The sequence below is a fragment of the Pseudopodoces humilis genome, chromosome 20 (assembly GCF_049639895.1).
Source record: "Pseudopodoces humilis isolate 2021_Gansu_Grassland_sample_001 chromosome 20, ASM4963989v1, whole genome shotgun sequence".
NCBI lineage: Eukaryota > Metazoa > Chordata > Aves > Passeriformes > Paridae > Pseudopodoces > Pseudopodoces humilis.
The window spans coordinates 6,615,116-6,636,729 of record NC_142219.1 but is presented as its reverse complement, the minus strand read 5'-3'; the positions used below and the strand labels follow the sequence as shown (position 1 = coordinate 6,636,729).

At 44.4% G+C, this 21,614-nt stretch overlaps 1 protein-coding gene across 19 annotated transcripts in view; it reads right to left on the bottom strand.

Annotated features, from left to right (window-relative positions):
• FBRSL1 (fibrosin like 1) overlaps positions 1–21,614 on the bottom strand; it is a 502,426-nt gene that overhangs the window by 79,057 nt on the left and 401,755 nt on the right. For 15 of the 19 annotated variants that reach the window (XM_014253901.2, XM_014253908.2, XM_014253906.2 and 12 more), the window contains one exon: positions 16,044–16,097. The exons of the other annotated variants lie outside the window; for them this stretch is intronic. In XM_014253901.2, the coding sequence (XP_014109376.2) occupies positions 16,044–16,097 (54 nt within the window). The remainder of the gene's footprint in view (positions 1–16,043; positions 16,098–21,614) is intronic. 19 annotated transcript variants of the gene reach the window in all.

Sequence of the window (21,614 nt, the reverse complement as noted above, 5' to 3'; positions counted from 1 at the left end):
CTTTCAGCTTCCCATCCAACACCCTTGCTACAAACAGTTTGCATAAACTGCTTCATAAATCTTAAAATTACTTAAGAAAGCACCTCTGCCAGCACCTTTGTCCCAGCCCAGTTCACACTCCCTGCAGCTCAGTTCCCAAAAGGACATGCACTAAATCCCATCAAAGCAGTGGGAGAGCCTGGCCTGGCCATGGAGTGCACAGTCCATTTTGGCACCGTCAGAAGAAAGGCTCCTGCCCCTGGAGGGGGAGCAATCCTCTCCTAAGCCCTGGCTTGTGGTCTCCCAGCCTCTCTGAACAGCAGGCCTTGACTCATGTGCCTGTGCTGCCAGCAGTGAAGCCATGCAGACAGAGCTGGCACAGCTCCTGATGACCTTGGAGATGTGGCTCCTTGGCTCAGGCAGAAATGTACGAGATCAGACAAGGAGGAGAACAGAAAGGGAACAAGAGATTCCAGAGGACTCCTCTGCCTCTGAGACTTGTTACTGTTGACTCCTTTAGTGTGATTAACTCCTTGACATTCTCCTTCTGTGACAAGTGGGGGAGGACAGACTGAACTTGGTGATTAATTTATCAGCGAACTGCCTCCTTCCCTTTCAAACCTCGCCCCCACTGATGATCTTTATGATTTAGTACAACCTCACGAGAGGGTTTACAGCCTGATAAAGGTTTGGCAGTTGTCACTTCACCACTGAAAAACTCCATTTGGGACATTGTATGTTCCTCCAACAGACCTGGTGGTAATAGAGTTTGCAAGCTTCAGCCCACCCCACAAGCTCTGTGTGAGGAAAAGAAATCCTCTCCTCCTCAACCTCTTGCTCAAATGACAGTAATTAGCGAATCTCATCACCAGACCTGGAGAGGGAGGGGACGTTCACAGTAATTGGAGACATTATATGAAGCCACACTGTGCTTATTAAAAAAAAGAGTAAAACCTCACACAGAAGAAAGCAGCCCCCTTCCCCCAACCTGGCTGGCATTTCCTGAATAAACTGCCTTTTTACAGGCACATCGTGTGCTTTTTAATACTGGACTCTACTGGAAGGACTCCTGCAGCCCGATTAAGTGTAATGCAGTGTAAAAAAATAGGAAGGAGGGGGAAAACCCTTGGAAAGGCAATCGAAGTGAAAAATCTATCAACAGCACGGGGGCTGCAGTAGAGCCAGGGGTCCTGTTCTGAACATGCTCCGACTTCCCAGTCGTTTGCTCTGCCGGACACTCCGGGGACCCCAGCACAGCAAACTACAATTTCTAGTAAATATATCCCAGGGACACAATTAGTTTTTCAGCTGGGGGCATGATAAATTGGTCATGCATAATTCAAGGCCAGCACAGGCTGAGTATAAACTGCTCGGTGGCAGCTTCCAGCTCCCTGACAGGAGAATGCAAATGCGCTGCTGGCGCAGGGGCTGCCGGACCCGCTGCTGGCTGCATCTCCTGCCTGCTCCCCTGCCCAAAGACTGCTCCAGCCCTTCCTCCTGCACATCTCTGGGTGATTTTTACTTCACAGCGGTGTATCCATCACTGTCCGATGGCCTTGTGGGACCCAATGCACATTGTTATCACAAAAAATACCGCTCTCCGCTCGATCTACTCTGTTTTTTCCATATGCAGACACAAGAGAATGGTTTTGGCACAGAAAGAGGCTGAGGGACTGTGTGGTCTATTGTCAGCATTAGATGGCCTGGGGCAAGTAATTTCCAATCTGTTTCAGCGTTCCCATCTACACAATGGAGATAATTCCAACCACGCAACTGCAGAGTTAGCAAGACACGCTTGGTTTGGAGTCTGATAAAGGTCTGAGAGGTGGCTGAGGATGTGCAGCCTGCCCAAACAACAGTGTCAAGCTCTCCGAGTTATTTTAGGTATCTAAATAAATACATCTGCCTGCTCAGAGCAGGAGAACAAGAGAACTTGTTGCTCCACAGAAGCCGGCCTAGTGATACATGAAGTGACAATTCCAAGGGAACTTCCAGAGGCCTTCAAAACGATGCTCTCAAGTTTCTCAGTGCATTCCAGTACACACTGGAAAATTCTGCTAGAAAAAACATTACACATATATTCAGATATAGCTGTTTTAACTGAAGGCTGACACACACGTTTCACCAGCTGCAGTTTTCCTATCTACCAAAATCACAAAACCACTTCTCTGGATCCATTGCCATTTTCTGGCATTTTAAGTCCAGTTTGTGGGAAACAGTCTCAAAAAACAGGGGTGAAATGGAACTAATAAAGAAATATTTTGTTAAAATTCTGGCTATCTACAGATACAAAAGCCCCTTAATTTCATGGTCAGTTCCACATACCCAAATAGGTGAGTTAGATTTGCCCAATAGTGAAAATAATCCAGGTCTGTCTGTTTATTTTAACAGAAATATTCTTTGGGTTTTTCTTCTGAACATGACTCTCTTGCATAGAGCTGGGTTTTCCTTGAATGAGACAAAATAAAATCCAAGCAGGGATACAGAGGGTACAAATCTAGGGAGCACAGATGTTAACCATGGTTAAGACTGAACATCCACTTCAGTCACACAATCTACCAGTAGTCAAAGTAACCCTATTACTGAGTCCAGGAAAAAACCAAACAGTAACAGCAAGGATACTTTTTTCCTTCCAATTTAGTTTTGAACAAGTACTTCTTATCCAAGGAGTCAGGACCCTCTTGGCAAGACCACCACAGAGGAAATCTCAAAGCTCAGTTCACTGCAACCCTGCTTTGAAAGGGCCAATGCCCTCTGTCACCCTCAGATGATGCTCTCCCAGCTCTTGTGACCAAGCAACATGCCACTTTCTGACATCCTTTGTGGAGAAGGTAAGTCTAATGTAGCTAAACATTTCACTCAGTTTTTCTCTTCCTAACTAAACTAGTGTGCACCTGTGTGCACATATACACACATAATTACCTGAAAAGCTGTTACAAAAGTAAGAAGGCCAGACTAAATTTCATTTTGGACTAGATTAGTTAAATTAGTGCTTCAGAAATAAAACCACATTTTAAACGAACTTGCAGAGTTTTGTATGATTCAGCAAGTCTGTCTTGTGTGGGCACTTTCACCCCAGAAAGAGATCCTTCAATGACAAACCATTTATGAGGCTGAATTACAGGGATGAGGGTGATGGAGCTCCTGGAGGCTGAGACATCTGCAGGACTGAATCTGAAGACTGGATTTTGGTCCCAGAAGGTTTTTTAGTCACAAAGAATATGAAGCTATGACAGTTTCTGATGCTTGCCAGAAGACTTTTGAGGAGCTGGTGAGTGCAACAGCAACAACTTCACCAACAATCTCAAGTGATGCCAAACTGAATTCTGGGCTGGAGCATAAGCCATTACAGAGCAGGAGCTGAGGGTGAACTGAAGGATCAAATCACTCAATTGTGGTAAGAATAACACTTCCTCCAAGACACCAAACCCCTTACTTTCCCAATTAAACAAAAAAATATACAAACCTTTTAAAATTTCAATAGTGTTTCAAAGGTCAGCTCTGTTCACATCAGCCCACAGGGATTACATTAAAAAAAACCTCCACTATGAACAGAATTTTTTACTTAGTGAAAAAAGCAGGGACAAAATAGTGCTAATGAGGATTATTCTTTTTATGCACATTGGTAGGCTTTTTATCTTCACACATGAAAGTCTTCTCCATTGAGACAAAATTTCCTGGCACACATGGCACACTAATTCTTGTCCCAGCTATAAGGGCTTCCCACCTCACAGCAACTCATAGAAGCATAGAATGGTTTGGGTTGGAAGGGACTTGAAAGCCCATTGAGTTCCAACCCCTTTGCCATGAGCAGGGACATCTTCCACTGGACCACACTGTTCAAAGCCCCACCCAGCCTGGCCTTGAACACTTAATTCCACCTGTGGAAAAAATCTGTGCTCTCAGCTGGGCAAGGTCAAAAAGGGGAGCAAGGAGGAAACTTTGAGATGCAAACACAACATTTCTCTGGGATAAGCACGGCAGAAGACTGTCCATAAATATGGTGATGTGTGGAGAAGCAATACCTGTGCAGTCACCATCCTGCAGACAGAATTCTGCATTTCATTTACACTGCTCATATCTACAACACACAGTAAGCAGAGCCTCCCAGGCTTTTACAAGACTAGAAAATTAAAACTGCAGTTTGGTCAGAAATACTAAAAAACCCTTGATAGTTTCATGGAGCCAAGAGCCTCTGAGAGAGGCTGAACCAGCAATTCCTTCCTGAGTTTCCAATGGAAAAAGATTAGAAGAACATTACATATAATATACCCATATGCTTTGTTTTGCTTGCTTTTTGTTTTGCCTTTTAAGAAACTTCCCCTCCAGAATATTAAAAGTAACAAATTTTAAATTTTTTTTAACAAACACTAACCTCAGATCATTAGCCAACCTGGCAACAGACCAGAGAAAATTTATAGCCGACGTGCAACATCAGCTTTCATCCAGAAATGCTAATTTCAGTAAAATGAATAGTGTGTGGGCTTTTCATACTGCTTTGCATTTGGCTCCTCACAGCCCTGTTTAAAGCCTGGGAACCGGCCATATAGTTAAACTGCACAGATGTTCAACAATCTGTACTTGTGTTAATTACCCTAATGTGAGCAGAAACTCAACAGATCCCTGCTAATGAAGGAGAAAGTTTTCCAGTGTGACTACCGTATGTTTCATTGTCACTGTATTACCAAGCTTCTCCCCCTCCTTCCCCTGCCCCCCCAGCTCCCATTCTCTCCAGCTCCTTTGCATTCACATCACCCTCCTACCTCAGCATGCATGAATTGGACCAACTAATGACTGTGTATTCGCAACATGGCAGACACCATTAGGCTGATCGGAGGTGCGGCTGCTGAATTTTAACAGGCAATTTTAAACAAGGTAAGAAAACAGATTCATCACGCTCCCGATTCTCTCATCCCCACCCATCTGCCATTCTTCTGCCCTTGCCACAGCTCAGAAACACTCCTGAAGTGCAAACACACTTCCCCCTCCATAAAACACGGCGGCGTAGAAAGCAATGCAAATACATGTTGCTGGGCAATTACTGGGGATGGGAGACCAGAGCTGGGCGCATCTGGGAGGAGAGGCTAACAAGGAACTCAGGATGGGGAAGGCTGGGAGCTCGGGATGGGGAAGGCTGGGAGCTCAGGAGGAGGAAGGCTGGGAGCTCAGGAGGAGGAAGGCTGGGAGCTCGGGATGGGGAAGGCTGGGAGCTCGGGATGGGGAAGGCTGGGAGCTCGGGATGGGGAAGGCTGGGAGCTCGGGAGGAGGAAGGCTGGGAGCTCGGGAGGAGGAAGGCTGGGAGCTCGGGAGGAGGAAGGCTGGGAGCTCGGGAGGAGGAAGGCTGGGAGCAGCACGCTCTGCCTCGGAGGGCACAGGCAGCAGAACGGGCTGTGGCTGAGCCTGGTGGCTGCTCCTCTGTTAAGGAGCGAGAGCTGCCGGGTTTCACTGCGGGAGCAGCAAGGAGAATGTTCAGTTGCACACAGGAGGTAAGACAGGGTTCTAAAGGGCACCATGGGAAGGGTAAGGCAACGCTCAAGTGATCAGTGTTGCCAGTAGCAATGAGCCAATACTGCTGTGCAACTTAACCCAGCATTAAAACATACTCGACCTCCAAAGAACTGCCTTTCCCACTGAGGATCTCACTTTCTCTTCCAGCGTCTGTCTGCTCCGCTCCCTGCTGCCAATCATCACCTCCAGCCACTTCTCTCAAAGCGATCTGCTCAGCAAGCAGCAGGCAAAGGGGGCTGGGGAAGGGCAACTGACTTGCCCCAGTAAGCCCCAGGTGACCTCTGAATGATAGCAGCCCTGGCCTGAGCCAGAGTTCACATCTCCCAGGTGCCACCACTTCACAGTCAGGCCAGTCTGCACCAGCAAACTGTATTACAATGACCCTCATGGGATGTACTCGCCGTGCTTGACCCGACTGGCAGACTCCCACCACAGAGGAAGGAGGGGAGGCAGCCAACTATGCTCATTTATTAGATCCACCCTGCTAGGTCAGCCTCTGCTGTTCACAGAGCCAACAACTGCAAACTCAGAGATGGGGCAGGAGCTGCCATCCAGAGAACTCAGCATGTTTCACCCGCACCATTCCACCCCTCCGCTCAGGACTGGGCACTCGCTGCCAGCTCTCCGCCCGACAAAGCTCGAGTTCCCTCTCAAAAACCTTGTTCTTCATGAATTGAGGAGAGATGGAGAAGAAACATCACACAAAAAGGTGGGGAGGGGATCCAGCATAACCCAGAAAGAGTTGAAAATTATTTAGAGAGCACTTGGCTCTTTTCTCCTACCTCTTCATCATTAGCACCGCAAGCAACACAGCTGTCTAATGGCAACTTCAGACACCCATGGGCCAGCAAAGCGACATTTTCCACACTTAAATAACACTGAGCTGATTTAATTACTGCACTTAATAGTAACAAAAGATGTCTCAATTTAATCTTCAAATGGCCCTCCAAGATCAAAACACAGCTGGCTGGATAACAAGATGGCCTAGGCCAGCAAACAAGTAGGTCCAATTTGTTCAAGAGCCGCATCCACTCCTGGGTATGAAAGGCCAAGGAACACTTGTGCATCGAACGAATCAAAGGAAGCAGCGCTCCCATTGCCCCCTCCCTCCCTCCCTCCCCGCCCGACTTTTGTTATAGAGAGCAAAAATAAAAAGGCAGCTGATTCATGGGTAAAGAAATGCAACATGGTAACAGAACAAATGATGATGTTTGGGAGAGAAAGAAAAGAAACAAGAACGAAGATTTAACAGGTTTTTCTTTTATAATCCTTCAAAATTATTAGGAATGAATGAATGAGATTAAAATCACATGGAGACGAAGGAAGGTCTCTAACTGTTTTGTTTTTCTTTCCATACTGGATAGAAGGAGATGGATCATTAAAGAAAGCCCTCAAGATGCAGCTAAGTGAGAACAACGCATTCTTTTTTGGGCAAGAAAAGCAGGGAAAAATTAACCATTTATTTCTAATGTTCTCTAATTGTTCATACTGGGGTGTGATTGTTACTTATTGCAAACTATTCTAAGAAATGTCCCTCTCTTGAGCAGCTTTCAAACAAAATACTCCAGCTGACACAACAGCCAGGCCTCTCCAGGCAACTTCAAGAAATTTTCAAGCTTTTTCACGTTCCATTACAGCTAAACAAAATCTTGGTGGCAGCCAATCTTTCTGCCACTGCAACATTTCTGCGATCCCGGGTGGCAGGGAAGTCTAAATAAGCTCTTGTGATATACCTGGGATGTAGCTTCCCATCTACTGAGAGCAACACGAGTGACACACAGCTCACATTTCAGACCTAATCTTTCTAGCACTAATTAAAAACAAGTTTGCTATAAACCAGGTTGTTGAGCTTTGTGGAGTTACTCTGCATGAACAACAGTCTGCTCTGCTGAAAGCTTAGGAGGTTTTCTCTAGTAATTATTCCTTAACTTTTTCCTCTTGATGGAGAACTAGGATGAGGCAACTAAAGTGTGCCATTTTCTTGGCACCCTAGACCATGTTTCTGGGTAATATGGTTTCTTTGGGTTTTGCTTTTCATTAAATATAGAGCCCATTTCATCAACAGCAGTTCTTAAGCAACAGATGATGTCACTGGCCACTGCACCATGAGTGGGGAAGACTGGGGACACAGGGAAATTCCCTCCAACTCTGGTAACTCACCGTCCTCTCCCTGGACTGTGACATGACAGAGGAAGATAATGTCCATGTTCACAACAATCAGAGCCAGACAAACCACTGATTTGCTCAAATACCCTGGCAGGGATGAGACATCTGACCAGAGTTACTGAAATGGGAGGGGCTGGGAGAGGTCCTGTGGCTCTGCCTCCTCCTCAATCTACGTTCAAGTGGGTTTTAAAGGGCCCTGGTTATCTGAGTCTGCATGCAAATTTCAGACTAATTCCCCCATTGTTTATTGAAGTACCTTTCTTTCCCAGTGACTTTGACCCTGGATAGACCTGTATTTTCAAAACCCCATTATTTTGCAATAAACTGCTAAAGAAATACTCATTGCTTCAATTTACAGCCTCCCTACTGATCTGTTCTCAAGTTCAGGGACCGAACCTTCATACTTTAAACTAGCTGGGTTCAGACATCTGAATGGCAAGTAAGAATAAAATTTCTCATCTCTCTGCCCAATTGGTCTCACTTAAGCATGACTGAACCTCATCTTAAAACCACTTTCCCAATCAAAGTTCTAGATCAGTAACAAGAGTCTCGAGGAGGCACTCGCTGCTGAAACTCGAGCAAGTGCGTGTTTCCAGTTTGCATGTTTGTTTAAGTAAGTGACAAAGATGGAGGGACCAAAAGCAATTCCCTTAACTAGAATTCACAAGTGCAACCAAGTAGAAAATCTCCCGCCTGCCTGTGAGGAGGGAGTCAGACTTTCTCAAAGGCTGAAAGACGGCTCTGCTCAATGCCCGGCAGTGCGTACAAAGCGCCAAGTGTGGAATCCTGACCCCGCTGAAGTCAGCAGCAAAATTCCCATAGATTTCCTCAGGGCCAGGATGTTGAAACCTGTTCAGACAATTCATAAACCACCATTTCAAGGGCACACCTTTGCGTGAGATTCCCAAGGGCCTTTTGAGTTTTGACTTAAATGCCTGGATTATTTTTACAATTCCAGTTATGGGTTCTTTGTTCGAAGGGAGTTAAGCAATACAAAGAACACAGTGAGAGAACAATGAAGGTATTACCATGCATGATTTGTCTTTAAAAAAATTCTTTTTCTTTTCATGAAGTTATAGATCCAATTTCAGTCTTTATTATCACTTTGCCATGTGAGAAAGTGGTTCTTAATTTTCATAAAGGAAGGGAGATTCATATTTCAACAAGAGCTCAAACACTTCCTGCAATACAGGAGGTGGAAAGCTCTTTTGCTAACAGTTACTGCAGGCCAGATTTAGGGAGGGAAAGGGAAATAATCTGCCCACACCAAGTAAATAAACCCTGTCTAGGACATACCTAACAGTGGGCAGTAGCCCAAAGACATCTTGTCCAATGAGATCATTTCTGCCCCCTCCATTTTAAGGGAAATTAAGAGCTTGCTCTGCCAAGCACATATTAACATTTCACTTATCACTAAACTTGGGGTCCAAGCAAGTACATATGCTACTGCAGTCTGTGGTGCACGACTGGACTGATAAAAATCTTTCCACGATGTTAACCCATCTGGAGAAAGAACCATGTATGCAGCTTTCACTAAGATTACTAGATAATTATCTTCCTCAAATCTACTTTGTCCTTAGAAAGGAGTCTGCAGTTTATCTTAGGAGATTCTCCTCTAAAACTTAACTGTATTCTATTTCATGTGAAGAATGACAAGTTTAACCCAATTCACAAAAGTAAGTGCCCCAATTCACAAAGGCTTGTGTAGTTTATCTTTGAAAAAATGCTACTAGTGGCCCACCAGTCCACTGCATCCTACTGCACCAATTTTAAATCAGAAATGCTAGTTGGCTTTGGCCAGCCAAACCTTCAGAGTTATTGCAGTTTGAAATGTACTATGGAAATTTCTTTTTCCCCAAACATGACCAACAGCCCTATTATTTTACAGCCTTTCCCATCAGACCCTGTTTACATTAGCACTGGAGCCACAGTACCAAAATCCATCTTTAAATATTGTCCTCACTGGTAAAAAGTAAATATAGCTTTGCAAAATTGTTTTTTAATTTTGTTCCATCTCTGTTCTGGCAAAGGAAATTAAGCCAGTTGTAAACTCAGTACAGAGAATCTGGTTTAAACACAGCCCACGCTGGAAGTGAAATAAAAATCTGATGCAACATACATTACTTAGATGATCTGTGACCCAACTTGGGCTGTGACCAAAATACCTGACTTGGGCTGCAGTTACACACTCATCCAAATGAACAGGACTGTGGACAGTGCCAGTACTCTCATTTTCCACTCAAAAACCTCGAGATGTACAGACAGCTGAGGTGTCCTGCCCATCAAGGGCATGCTGGAGGAGCACACAGCACGAGTGGGTGACCTGGCCACTGGGACACGCCACCTGGGTGCTTTACATGCTGCATCAGCACAGAGGGGCAATATGTTATTTGTTGCACGTGTTACTCATCGTTATTAATTCCACACTCTGCATATCTGTACGAGGGGAAAAAAATAACCCTAAGAAACTGAGAGCCATGCAGGGAACACAGTCCTGTTGATAGAGGACTAACAAGAAAGTCAGTAAGACACCTCCAAGCAGACTTCAAGCCACAGCCAAAGAGAGGAATGGAGAAAAAGCAGCAGCAACTAGCATTTTTATCTGCCAACTTGCTTGCATACAACTCCCAGCAAAGGGATTTAGCTATGATAAAGAGGGCTGCAAGATACCGAAGTGAGATATGGTGGTTTTGTGATTCTTTTCAGGTAGCTGAGTACAAAATCCCTGCCCCTTTTTCTTCTGGGGCCATTCATCTTCCCCAGGTGATGGAAAGCCAATCTCCCAGCGGGTGGGCCTGCTCTTGCAGACCTTAATGCTTAATTGCCACAAATCAATTCCAACCTTGATGCTCAGGCTGCTGCTACCCCATCCCCGTTTCCACCCCTTTCTCCTCACACTGATTGCAGTCCAGGGTCCTCTAACTAAATCCATCTTTGGACACAGCACCCAGGAAAAGCAAATCTCCAGCTCCAGACACTGCTGGCTGTGGCCAGTGCCGTGAGCTGACCTTACACAAGAACAGCCTCAAAAAAAAATTCAGCTGTGTCCCCGTGCACGTGTGCACACACACATGCCTTCTATTTTATTTTTTTGTTCAACTGGAATTAATCAGGAATGATAAACACTGTTTGTTTCCTGAAAGCAGCAGTGGGGGGATGAAATATGCCTCTTAAGCTTATCAGCTTCAGCACCACTGAAGAGAAAGCTGGCTTCTAAGCCCAGGGATAATGGGCTGTCCTTTCAGAAAGGTATCAGAGGTCTCAGGAGAGGGACACAGCACAATGGTGTGACCTTCAGCTAATAAAGCCCACCCTAGAGTCCAAAGAAGCTTGGGGAATATTGACAAAAGTTCATATTTACAACAGCCTGGACCCTTTCCAGATACCATTACCAGTCTAGAGAGCTGCAGCCTCTGTATGTACACTCACACAGGCTTTTATTCTGCCTCCTCCTTTCTTTCTTTCTTTGTTCCCATGCTGGCAAAAAAAAAAAAATTAGTCAGAAAATGGCAATTCTTCTGCTAAGAAGGCTCCACCAGCATCCTTTTTAAGGGAGTTACTTAAAATTTTAGTTTCAACCCTATCCTCTACTTGAAGGAGACTGAAGGCCTCTTGCAAGGATTCTTGGTGCATCATCGTGTTCATCAAGAAGAAAGCATATGTGTTTTTGTGGAAAATCTGCTGATTTATTTATAATTCTTTAAACAAAAAGGCAGACAACATATTGTAAAAAGAGAATGTTGCTGGGTTTTTCTTCAAATAGGCACTGGCAATCAATGCAACCCATCAGAAATACACACCCAAAGCATTTTCAGGCAGAAACTGATCCCCCCCAGTCTGCGTTGTGGTTGGCAAAATGACATTTAGCCCATAACTAGTATGCACAGGCATGACTGGAATACAAATAAAAGTAATATTTTAAAAATTGTTCATACGGTGAAAAAAGCCAATTTCAAAACATAAAAACTGTTTGAAGCTGGAGTTTCATTTTTCTGCCTCCAAAAATAGTTCCAAAACAAATATATAAAAATAAAGGTTTGGAGGAAATCTGTTTTCAAGGGTAATTTCACTGAAATCAATATTAAATCTCAAAACACTTAATGGAAATAACATCTTCAGTGACAGAACTATTTTGACTGTACTTTCCAGTCCAGCTATATGCCAGTCTGCCATTTTTATTTATCTGCTTCATAATTAATCTTTGCCATTCTGAAACTAATCCTGCTGGGGATCAAAAGGGATCCAAAAACTCAAAGAGGTTAAACTTATCCCAATAACATCTTCTAAAAGATGCCTCTGTATCATGGTGGTCTCATTTACCATGCCAGTATTTGACAGGCAGGAAGAAGGCTGAACAAACCTCTATGAAGACCACACATTTCTCACTTTTGCAGCTTTTTTTTCCAGTGAAGAACAAGTTTCCACCAAGTGCTACAGTTACATCAGCTACACAGGCTCACATGCAATTTTCCAATTTCCTAGAGTTTTGGCCCAAGCAGGCATTTTACCCTTTCTCCTTAATCCCATCCAAGCATATTTGCTGTCAGGAGAGTTCAGGTGATTGATTGCAGCCTGTCTGAATCCAAAGTAGTCAAATTAGCCATTAATGTTGTGCTTAATGTGCTCACACAAACAAGGTCATTGGTTGCATCGAGACTAATAGAAGATGACACACACTGGGACTGCACAGCCCAGGGGACTGCAAACAGGATGAAAAAGTCTTTGGTTTATGGCCACTACCTCAAAATCAAGCCTGATGCTACAGGCATCCTATCTGTGCTCAGCAGTCCAGCTGGGATCCACTCACAGCACAAACCCAGGGCAGGAGCACTCGGTTCTCCATCACCTCCAAGGTGCTACTGGCTCTACTGCAGACACATTTTGATCTCTGTCAAGGTAAACCATCCTTCCTCCTGGATGTTCCCCCAAACACTGCTCCAAATTACATTCATCCTCCCTCTTGAGGTAACAAAAATCAGTGAGCTAACAAAATCAACCAGCAGCAAGCAACACTGAACTCAGGAAGTGGTGTAACGTAGCTGAAGAAAAACAGAAAGAGTTATCAGTGCCACAAAAAAGATGAAGCCATGTTCTTGGAAAAATACCAGCTAATTCATCTGTGGGGAAAAACTCCTCAGGAGAAGTTGGAAAAGTGAAAGGCATTGAATTCCTCCAGCAGGAATCCTGGAGCTCTGCTTGGAAAGCTGGAGCCCAGTAGGCAAAATACCCATTACCAGCCCACCTGAGGGCATGGAGACACAGAGAAGACTGCTCAAGCAAAGTGAAACACCATTTTCTATGAATAAGAGAAGGTGCTACAGATGATAACATGAAACACTTGGAATCAGCCTCAATTTCTCTACACACTATTTCAAGGATGAGAGATGATGTCTCCTGGCTGTCACCAGGGCCCTCACTAAGGGCTTTTCATTGCCTAAACCTCTACACCAGCACTGTTTTATTAACAATAACAGTGAGTTCCTATTGAGAAGCTCCAGAAACAACTACGTCTGGTAGCAATTTTATACCTGTTTTCCATGGCAGAACCCTCTGGCTCTCAGGAAACCATGGGATTTTAAGTGTATCCCAGAGAAACAGGCAGATCCAGGACACGTCTTCTGCTGCGGTGGATGGGCAACTGCTCTGAACTGCTGTCCTCTCTACTTACAAACCACAAACACTCAGAAAATGCCTTGCTTTTAGGGTGCAATTTTAATAATGAATATTGGAGTTATAAAGCTGAAAAAGCAAGCTCCATTCTGAGAGGGTATAACAATCCTACCTGTGGCTGTTGCCAGCACACCCTCCTGCACCCTACCTCGGAGCACAAAAATGCCAAGCATAAATGGCCTGCTTGTGATGTTACATGATATGGCACAAGGCTTTGTCTCCCTTTAGTGATGAGGTGAAAGAAATAAAGAAAAATCAGGGCTTGAAACTGCATAGAATTAAGCCTTAATACCAGCCAAGCTGGAGACTGGATCTCGGAGGCCTGTTTCGCTCTGAATTTCTCCTTGCTGCTGTGACATGCTCACACTGAAAATTTTCCCCTGAGCAACTGCCTGACTAAAATACAGCACACCCTTACCATAAAGCCCTTTGTTAAAACATCTTTGCCATAAAGCTGCAAAACCTTGGCTCCCAAGTACATTAAATCGTTATAAACCTGCCTTCGTTTTAACCGCGCAGTATTTCAAAACACAAAGCGCTTCTTCCGAGAGATAGCACTTTAATGAGGAGAGGGGTAAAATATATAAACCAAACCTCATTATAGCATAATTTCCAGGAGACAAGCATGCTGTTATAAAAGGAATCCATGGCAATAGCATTTCACATCGCTTGATGATTTAATACTTTTAAAAAGCCACTGCTACTTTCAGCCTTTGGTGGTGTTTTGTTTTGAACGTAACAGAAACAACCAAAATTATGGGTCCACTGTCAGCTATGTATTTTATATTCTGTAAATTGTTGCAAATGGTGGATTCAACTCTAAGGCATGCTCACAAAATATAAAAGAGTCAGTAAGAGACTGACTATGAGTTACTGTGTATACTTTTTCCTTTAAACCTCTGCATTCTTAAAGGTTGTTGCTTTACGCATGATGATGCAGCATGGACATGGTAAATTACCCAAACCAGATCCAATTCCTACTGGATTGAAAGTACTCCTAATGATACAGTTTGCTCATGTGTTAACAATGAAGCCAAAGAAACCTATCACACTGCAAGAAAAATCTGGAGTATTAACAGACAAATGAAAGTAATGGATATAACGCCGTTTAATACCACCTGTCAGATAAATCAGGGTAACTGGCACATCAAAGGGACTGCAATTAGTTTCCAAAAATGAGAATACTCATTTTTCGTTAAATATGAAACTTGATTGCTTTCTACAAAATGACAAGTGGATCAGCCTCCCCCAGCCAACGAGAAAAATGTTACTGGAGAAAACCGTTCTTCCTAAGAACAAATTATCTATCAAAGGAGCATCCTGAATTACACTTGTCTACAAGACTTTTAAACTTAATCTAATAAGAATTGCCATTATTGATTAAAGTTCTTCCACATTAGTCTTCCAGTTGTAACTTCTGAAATGAAAGCTTAGCAATAATTAGGTATTTTCTACAGTCAGTAGAGAAAAATAGTGAAAAATAAGATGACCATAAAGGCCTCCAAAGAAACAGTGTACCTATTTTTTTATTTTTTTTGAGAGGAGGAAATAAAACAAGCAAAAAATCCCAACCCCCACCCCCCAAATAATCCCTTCCCAAACCCAACAACAAGCAAGGGGAGATGTAACTCATGGCAGCTTTGACTTAAAGCACATGTAACACTGATTGATGGATACTGAAAGCGGAGACACCTGTGGAAAATTAAACCCAACCAAGCACCAAAATTGGGACAGGTCTTTTTCTGTTTCTTGGTCCTACTTTAGAAAATTACGCAAGAAGGATCAGAATTTCAGGAAATGATCATTCTAGCTACTGTCACAGATCTGGGTCAACAGCAGGGTAAAAGTTGACCTGTAATTGATGCCTATAACCTGGTTAGGATAAGCATTTCCTCTTATCTCTTCGCTGCGGATTATAACGAATGATATTCTGGACTGAAGGGTGCTTATGCTCCCTGATTACCAGAAGGTTCAACACTTACTACATGGCTACAGTGATGGAGTGGCACTTCTGACTGCAGTTCTCAGAGAGGGTATCTGAAGAGAACACAACACACCAACCCTTTTCCTAAATACAGCATCCATGATTTTGCCATTTGAAGTCCTGCTTCTGAGGTACTTTTTACAATTTTCGTTTTTACTGATGCGACTCTTGTTTCCAGGCTTACAGCAAAAGGAGAGCAGATTCCTCCTTTACTGTTATCACTCTCTTGTAGGTCACAAGAGATGTTTCCAGCTCTTACCAACTTCAGAATGGCAGAAGACAGCAGGCTGGACAAGTCTGAGGCAGCATGTCAGCACACCAATTTTAACAGGGTGTCTGGTGTTAAGGTAACCCAGCCTAGCACGTGCCTTTGCTTAGCTCAACTTTAGTATTTTTCTGCTTGGCTCTGCAACTAAACCTCGAGGAAGAAGACAGCTGCAAGCAAGTGCACATGCTACTTCTGTTTTACAATCTTCCCACTTCCTCCATTAATAGGTGAGCGTTTGGGGTGCTAGAAACAAGATTTATCACAAATGTGCAATGAGACCCTGAGCTAACAGGTTAGCTGACATGGAACTGTTAACAGTGAATTGGCTTGGAGACAGTGGGGGGGGAAAAAAAGGGGGGAAAAAAAGGGAGACAGAGTGAGAGAGACAGAGACAGCAACCAATTCAGCTGCAAGAAATCAAGCTAAATCAGTCCCAAGTGCCCATGTTGGAGAGACTTGATCTCATACCTTGCTTGTTATCAAGGCACTCCTGATACGAGTCAGCTCCAGTTCCGTTGCGGTCTACAGACAAAACAAAAAGTTTCATTCATATCAAACATAAATATTAGAAACGTCTCAAATGGCAGCCCTGCTGGAGCAACACGTTAGGTGCAAACAGCGCTACTTCCTTCGGAGGCCGCGCTGGTTCGCTGACAGAACCTGTGAGTGGTTACAAAGGTGCGACAGACTGACACCAACCACTGTGAGACACTTATTCTAGTCCTGGGCAGGAGGTGCTCCCAGCTCTGCCCATCTGTCTCCACACTGCTGCTGGCACAGGGGAGGGGATTACAGCTCCAGCTGCTCTGAGCTCCTTAAGCACATTGAGGATGGAATACTTGGAGTTCAATCTATCTTTGCACTGCTCTCTGTAGGCCCAATGGAAGCACTGGTTTGAACCAGCAGAACTCAAACTATAGTCTAGAAGAGACTTCTCTGTGGCTTCTGATGCTGTGAAGATACAAGAACATGCTTTCCAAATATTACTTTTCCATGGAAGCAATGTTGCTGTAGTTACCACTGGGGTTATTTGATCCAGCAGCAGCAGAGGAGCTGGTCTGTGCCACAAAAATGGGAAGTTGAGACTTTGTAACACATGTGTGCTCCACACAGGGAAGAAAACAGACAACTCCCAAACACAAGTGTGGTCACACATGTGGCCTCTGACAGCCAGCACAGGTATCACCTAACAAAGCCCTTCATCTGCATTAGAGGTTCAATTAGATCTCATCACCTGTGTGTAGAAATGGTTTCACCTGCAGGTTAGCAGAATGAGGTTACAACATGTTTTGGACTTCAAATGCAAACCAAAGAATTTTCCAGCACAGCTTCTGCCCCTGCTTTACAATTCAGCTGAACCACAAAAAAAAGTGCCTGGATGGTCCTCAAGAAAAATATTAAATGCATCTGTAACCCAGGTAAACTAATGTGCAAGTAAGCTGCTGAAAGAACCTTACACACTGTGTTACACGAGGACTAAAGCAACTGAGCCCATGAGGTGTTTGCACAACCTCAAGAAGTGAGCTTTTCTACATCACATGGGTAAGAATCCACATGTGCTAAAATCAGTCCTGTGTGTAACTACCACAAGATCAGTTCACCCATGGCACCTACTCCTACCACAGCAATCCCAATGGCACTGGAGACAGCTCCTCTACTGGAAGAGATCCATGAGGTGAGCATGATTAATGAAGAAGCCACTCCACCAGGCTGATCTGGGTGGCCAGGCTATCCCACAGCAGTATTTCAGTGTCACCATCCAGAGAACCAGCACAACAGCAATGTGTTTATTTCTTTCTAAAGATGCTGTTCAGGACCAGAAGTTTATAAATATTGTTCACAACAGAAAAAAAGACACTAAGGAGAAGCCTGCCGCCCAGGCACCTGCAAACAACTTCATTTCTATACCTCCAACAAGCGACTGGTCCCTGACTATGAGGGCTTGCTGGCATTGCTCCCGTGTGGCAAACACATCCCCACATCAGCTGCCCCTTTTATTTTTTCTCAGCCATCAACTGGTGATGGCTCCTTGAAGAGGAAGAGATCGAGATCCGAGTTAAAAGGCTTCACATTCAGCAATAATATTTAATGAACAAAGAAGCAAAAATTGAAGTTGCCCCACTGTTTGTGTTGTGTAAATCGCAGATAATAGATCTCCCTAATCCTAATGAGGCCTTCCTATTAAAATCTTTATTAGCTTTCAGCTCTGCAGATTGCCCAAAGGCTCATCAGTTTCCCTATCTCTCAGTACCAAGATCTGCTTTAACTTTTACAAATAGCTCTAAGATATTTCTCAGCTTATCAGCATTGCCAAGCAGTCTGTCTTATCATTACTATTGCAGATAAAATAAATGAGCTCACGATGATATGAATAATGGCATTTTCTGTAGGCTGGTTTCCCATTACATTTTCAACAGATTGTAAACTTAAGCACAAAAGAGAGAAAAAATAAAAAAGAAGCCAGTGTGTGTGTGTGTGGGGAGAGTGGCTTTTTTTTTCCTTCCATTTACCTTCAGTGCCTTAGAGCACAGGCTGCATTTTAAGCTCACCTGATGAGAGCTAGTAATTAATTTTGAAAGGGAGCAGAAACACCTCAGCTCTGCTTTCTCTGAAGACCAAAAGCCCAGTTACTTCTGGGATGTTTTTTCAGCTGCTTTTGTTGGAGAGAAGCAAGGGCTAAACCACGCTCTGCCTAATGAAGCCATCTTCATTAGTTTGCTCCTTTCCCTCGCAGCCTAGGAATACCAGTCAGATTGGGAATTGAAATCATGAAAAGCAACAGAACTGCATTTGAATTAAAAGACTAAGCTACAAAGGTCTCCGACGGCTGCTCGGGGCTGATTAGCACGAGGCGCGTGTGGCACCGTTGCGGCACAGAGCGAATTTTGCAGCGCACGTTCGCGGATAAAGGCAAAGCGTCCGCGGGAGAGCTGAAAGCTTCACGCGCCTCTGCCTTCCCGTGACAGCGAGCAGGGAGGTCATGTTCTGGCAACCATTTTCTGCCTGGTCCCTGCAGCAATTGCTACAGGGTTAAACGCTTTCCCGCTCTCCCCAAATTCCTCGCCCTGTCACTGTATCAAGGTTATCTATTATTGGCAGTGACAGGTGAAAATTAATCTCCTAATTATTTCTTGCTGCGTAATCTGCACTGAAGGAGTAACGTAAAAGGATTACAGTACACCCTCTACGGAAGGCTTTGCTAGAAAGCCAATCATCCAGGGAGATAGAGGGGATGTGGGAAAGAGATATTTATGATGGATTTCCAACCATTTTGAAGGCAGAATACACTATAACTTTATAACCGACAGCTCTGGAGTGAGGATATTCTTGCAGGTATCTTAATAGCCTAAACACTTTTTATTGTTGATTCCTCCAGGAAAAAAAACCCCTCAGATTTATATCCATTATTGTCCCCGATTCTCCTCTGGAATAGCAGTTACTGCAGGAACAGCATTCATGTACAGATGTTTTTTACCCCCCACAGAAACATTATGGCAAACAATGTACCCAGACTGCTTCAACTCAATATTAAAAATCTTGCAGCTACCTTCCACAGAAATTTAACTGTAACACTCTTTCCACAAGAACATAAGTTAGACTGAATACTTGCAAAATAAAAGCAAATTTTTTTAAAAAACCTCATTTTGTAAGCAAGCTAGAAATATCTTTGGTAGCAACATAAACAGCCACCTTGAAATGCTGGCATAGTGTAAACTCCAGCTCTCCTCTTACCACCCACCAGAAAATAATGTTTATTTTTACAGGATTAAAGAACGCATTTATTTTTAACCCTTTCCATGCAGCCCTATAAGGTACAAATGGGTGTTTTCAAGAACCTATTTTTCTACGTCCATGTCAACAGCACCATTCTAGTTGAAGTTTCCAAGAACAATCCATCACAGGTTGTGCTCAAAATTACATTAGCTGCCTTGAGAGATGCTGTCACTACCCGTGTCTCTGAGATTGTTAATGCAGGGGTCCCTGTCTGTGAAGCCCTGGCTGGCAGATAACAGGACAGGGCAGCAAGGAAAATCACCACTTGCAATCAAGTCCTGACACCGGTATCACTCACACTTATCTTCCATTTCCTTGATGGCAATGGTGCAGAAACAACTTCTACACTGTGCAGAAAAGTCACTAATTCCTTCATGCAAACTCTCAGCGCTTAAATCCAGCACCATGTTCCTAATTTTTGGAAAGCCAAGCCCTGACACAAACCTGACACAAACAGAAAGACACCCGTTAGCAGTGAGCAGCCAGCACTGTGGTTTGTACTTCCATGGACCAGGATCTCATGGCTGAGGACAGGTAAGTGACACTGCCCCAAGCTGGGGCAGCTCAGAAAAGCTACGTGACACAAGTGCCGGTTTCCCGAGCTGGGGCAGGATCTGGTGGCTCAGAACAGCTAAGTGACACAAGTGCCGGTGGCCCGAGCTGGGGCAGGATCTGGTGGCTCAGGACAGCTAAGTGACACAAGTGCCGGTGGCCCGAGCTGGGGCAGGATCTGGTGGCTCAGAACAGCTAAGTGACACAAGTGCCGGTGGCCCGAGCTGGGGCAGGATCTGGTGGCTCAGGACAGCTAAGTGACACAAGTGCCGGTGGCCCGAGCTGGGGCAGGATCTGGTGGCTCAGGACAGCTAAGTGACACAAGTGCCGGTGGCCCGAGCTGGCGCAGCCCCCGCGGCCGGGCCGGTGCTGGGGGCGCACCTGGCGCAGTGCGCACCTGCAGCCACACGGTGGCGCACGCCGCGCTCCGAGCGCGCTCAGCCCGAGCGCTCCGGCCCCGCACCCGAACCCCCAAATTCCGCCCCCAATCCCCAAATTCCGCCCGGGCTGTGCCCACCCGGGCTGTGCCCACCCGGGACAGACCCCCGACACCGTCAGGGGTCACTGCGCCCCCACAACCCAACTGTCAGAGGAAGCCGCCAAGCTGGAATGCATTTGCAACTCCAGGGACGCAAGCTGGCCGAGCCATCTGAAACACTGCTAAAATCACCAGCACTCGAGGTTTTAAATGAGCAGCTCAAATTAGGCAAATTCCCCAGCAGTGACAGAGGTGTTAAGGTTGTTCACCTTTTCCTCTGTTGGTTTTAACACCTCTGGGCCAGGCTGTGGCTCCTGGAGCCTCACCTCTCCCTGGACTCCGAGCATCAACAGAGCTCAAGGGCAGGTGTGTGGAAATGGATTATTTACCTCCTTAAGGCAACTGCTACTAAAAGAGTAAGACCCTATTTAAGTAACTTTTAATAAGCGCTTGCTTCTCCATCTGAAAGACAACTCCAAGGCGATCCTTAGGATATCATATGGACTCTGAAAATATGTGTCCAACTATCAAGTTTTGCTGAATCCACACATCATCTACATAGGTTTCTACATATTTCATTTGCACCAGCATGAGGGTAAGGCAATTCTGAGTTTACCCCATTAAGGCTAGCGATTTACTTCTCCTTAGGACCTATTTTCAATAGACAAACAGAAATAATTCAACGAAGCCTAGAAGAGAACATAAGCCCTTAATGGTTTACCCTTGGTGTTAAGTAAATGAGGAAATTATTCACTGGCATCTCTTGTTCTGTGGATGTTTCAATCTTACAGTTACCTAATCTCTTACACAGTAGTTATAAGAACAAAAGAAATGTGTATAGAGGCAAAGCACCCACCTAACATATCAGTACTACTTCTAACAAGCCTGTTTCCCAGTAATATGTTTTCCTGATGGAAATCTGAAGAACAAATTCCTATCCATAGGCATTTTCCCCAAATGCTCCATCATCAACCTCATTATGCGATACAGAAATTCTCCCAAAGGATATTATGTAATGGCAATCCCTCCTTCCTCCCCCTAAGGAGTATATTTCTCATTACATCTCCTAGTAATTGATCAGTCTAGGAAATAATTTCTGGTAAAACCATATGCTTCTTTACCTACTTTAGAATTTCCATCTTTATTCAGCAGGATAAAAAAAGACTTTCAGGAGACCCTAAAATTTCCATTTCTGGTGCGCGATGTCAATCTTTGCTCAAACACGCTGTTAAGCA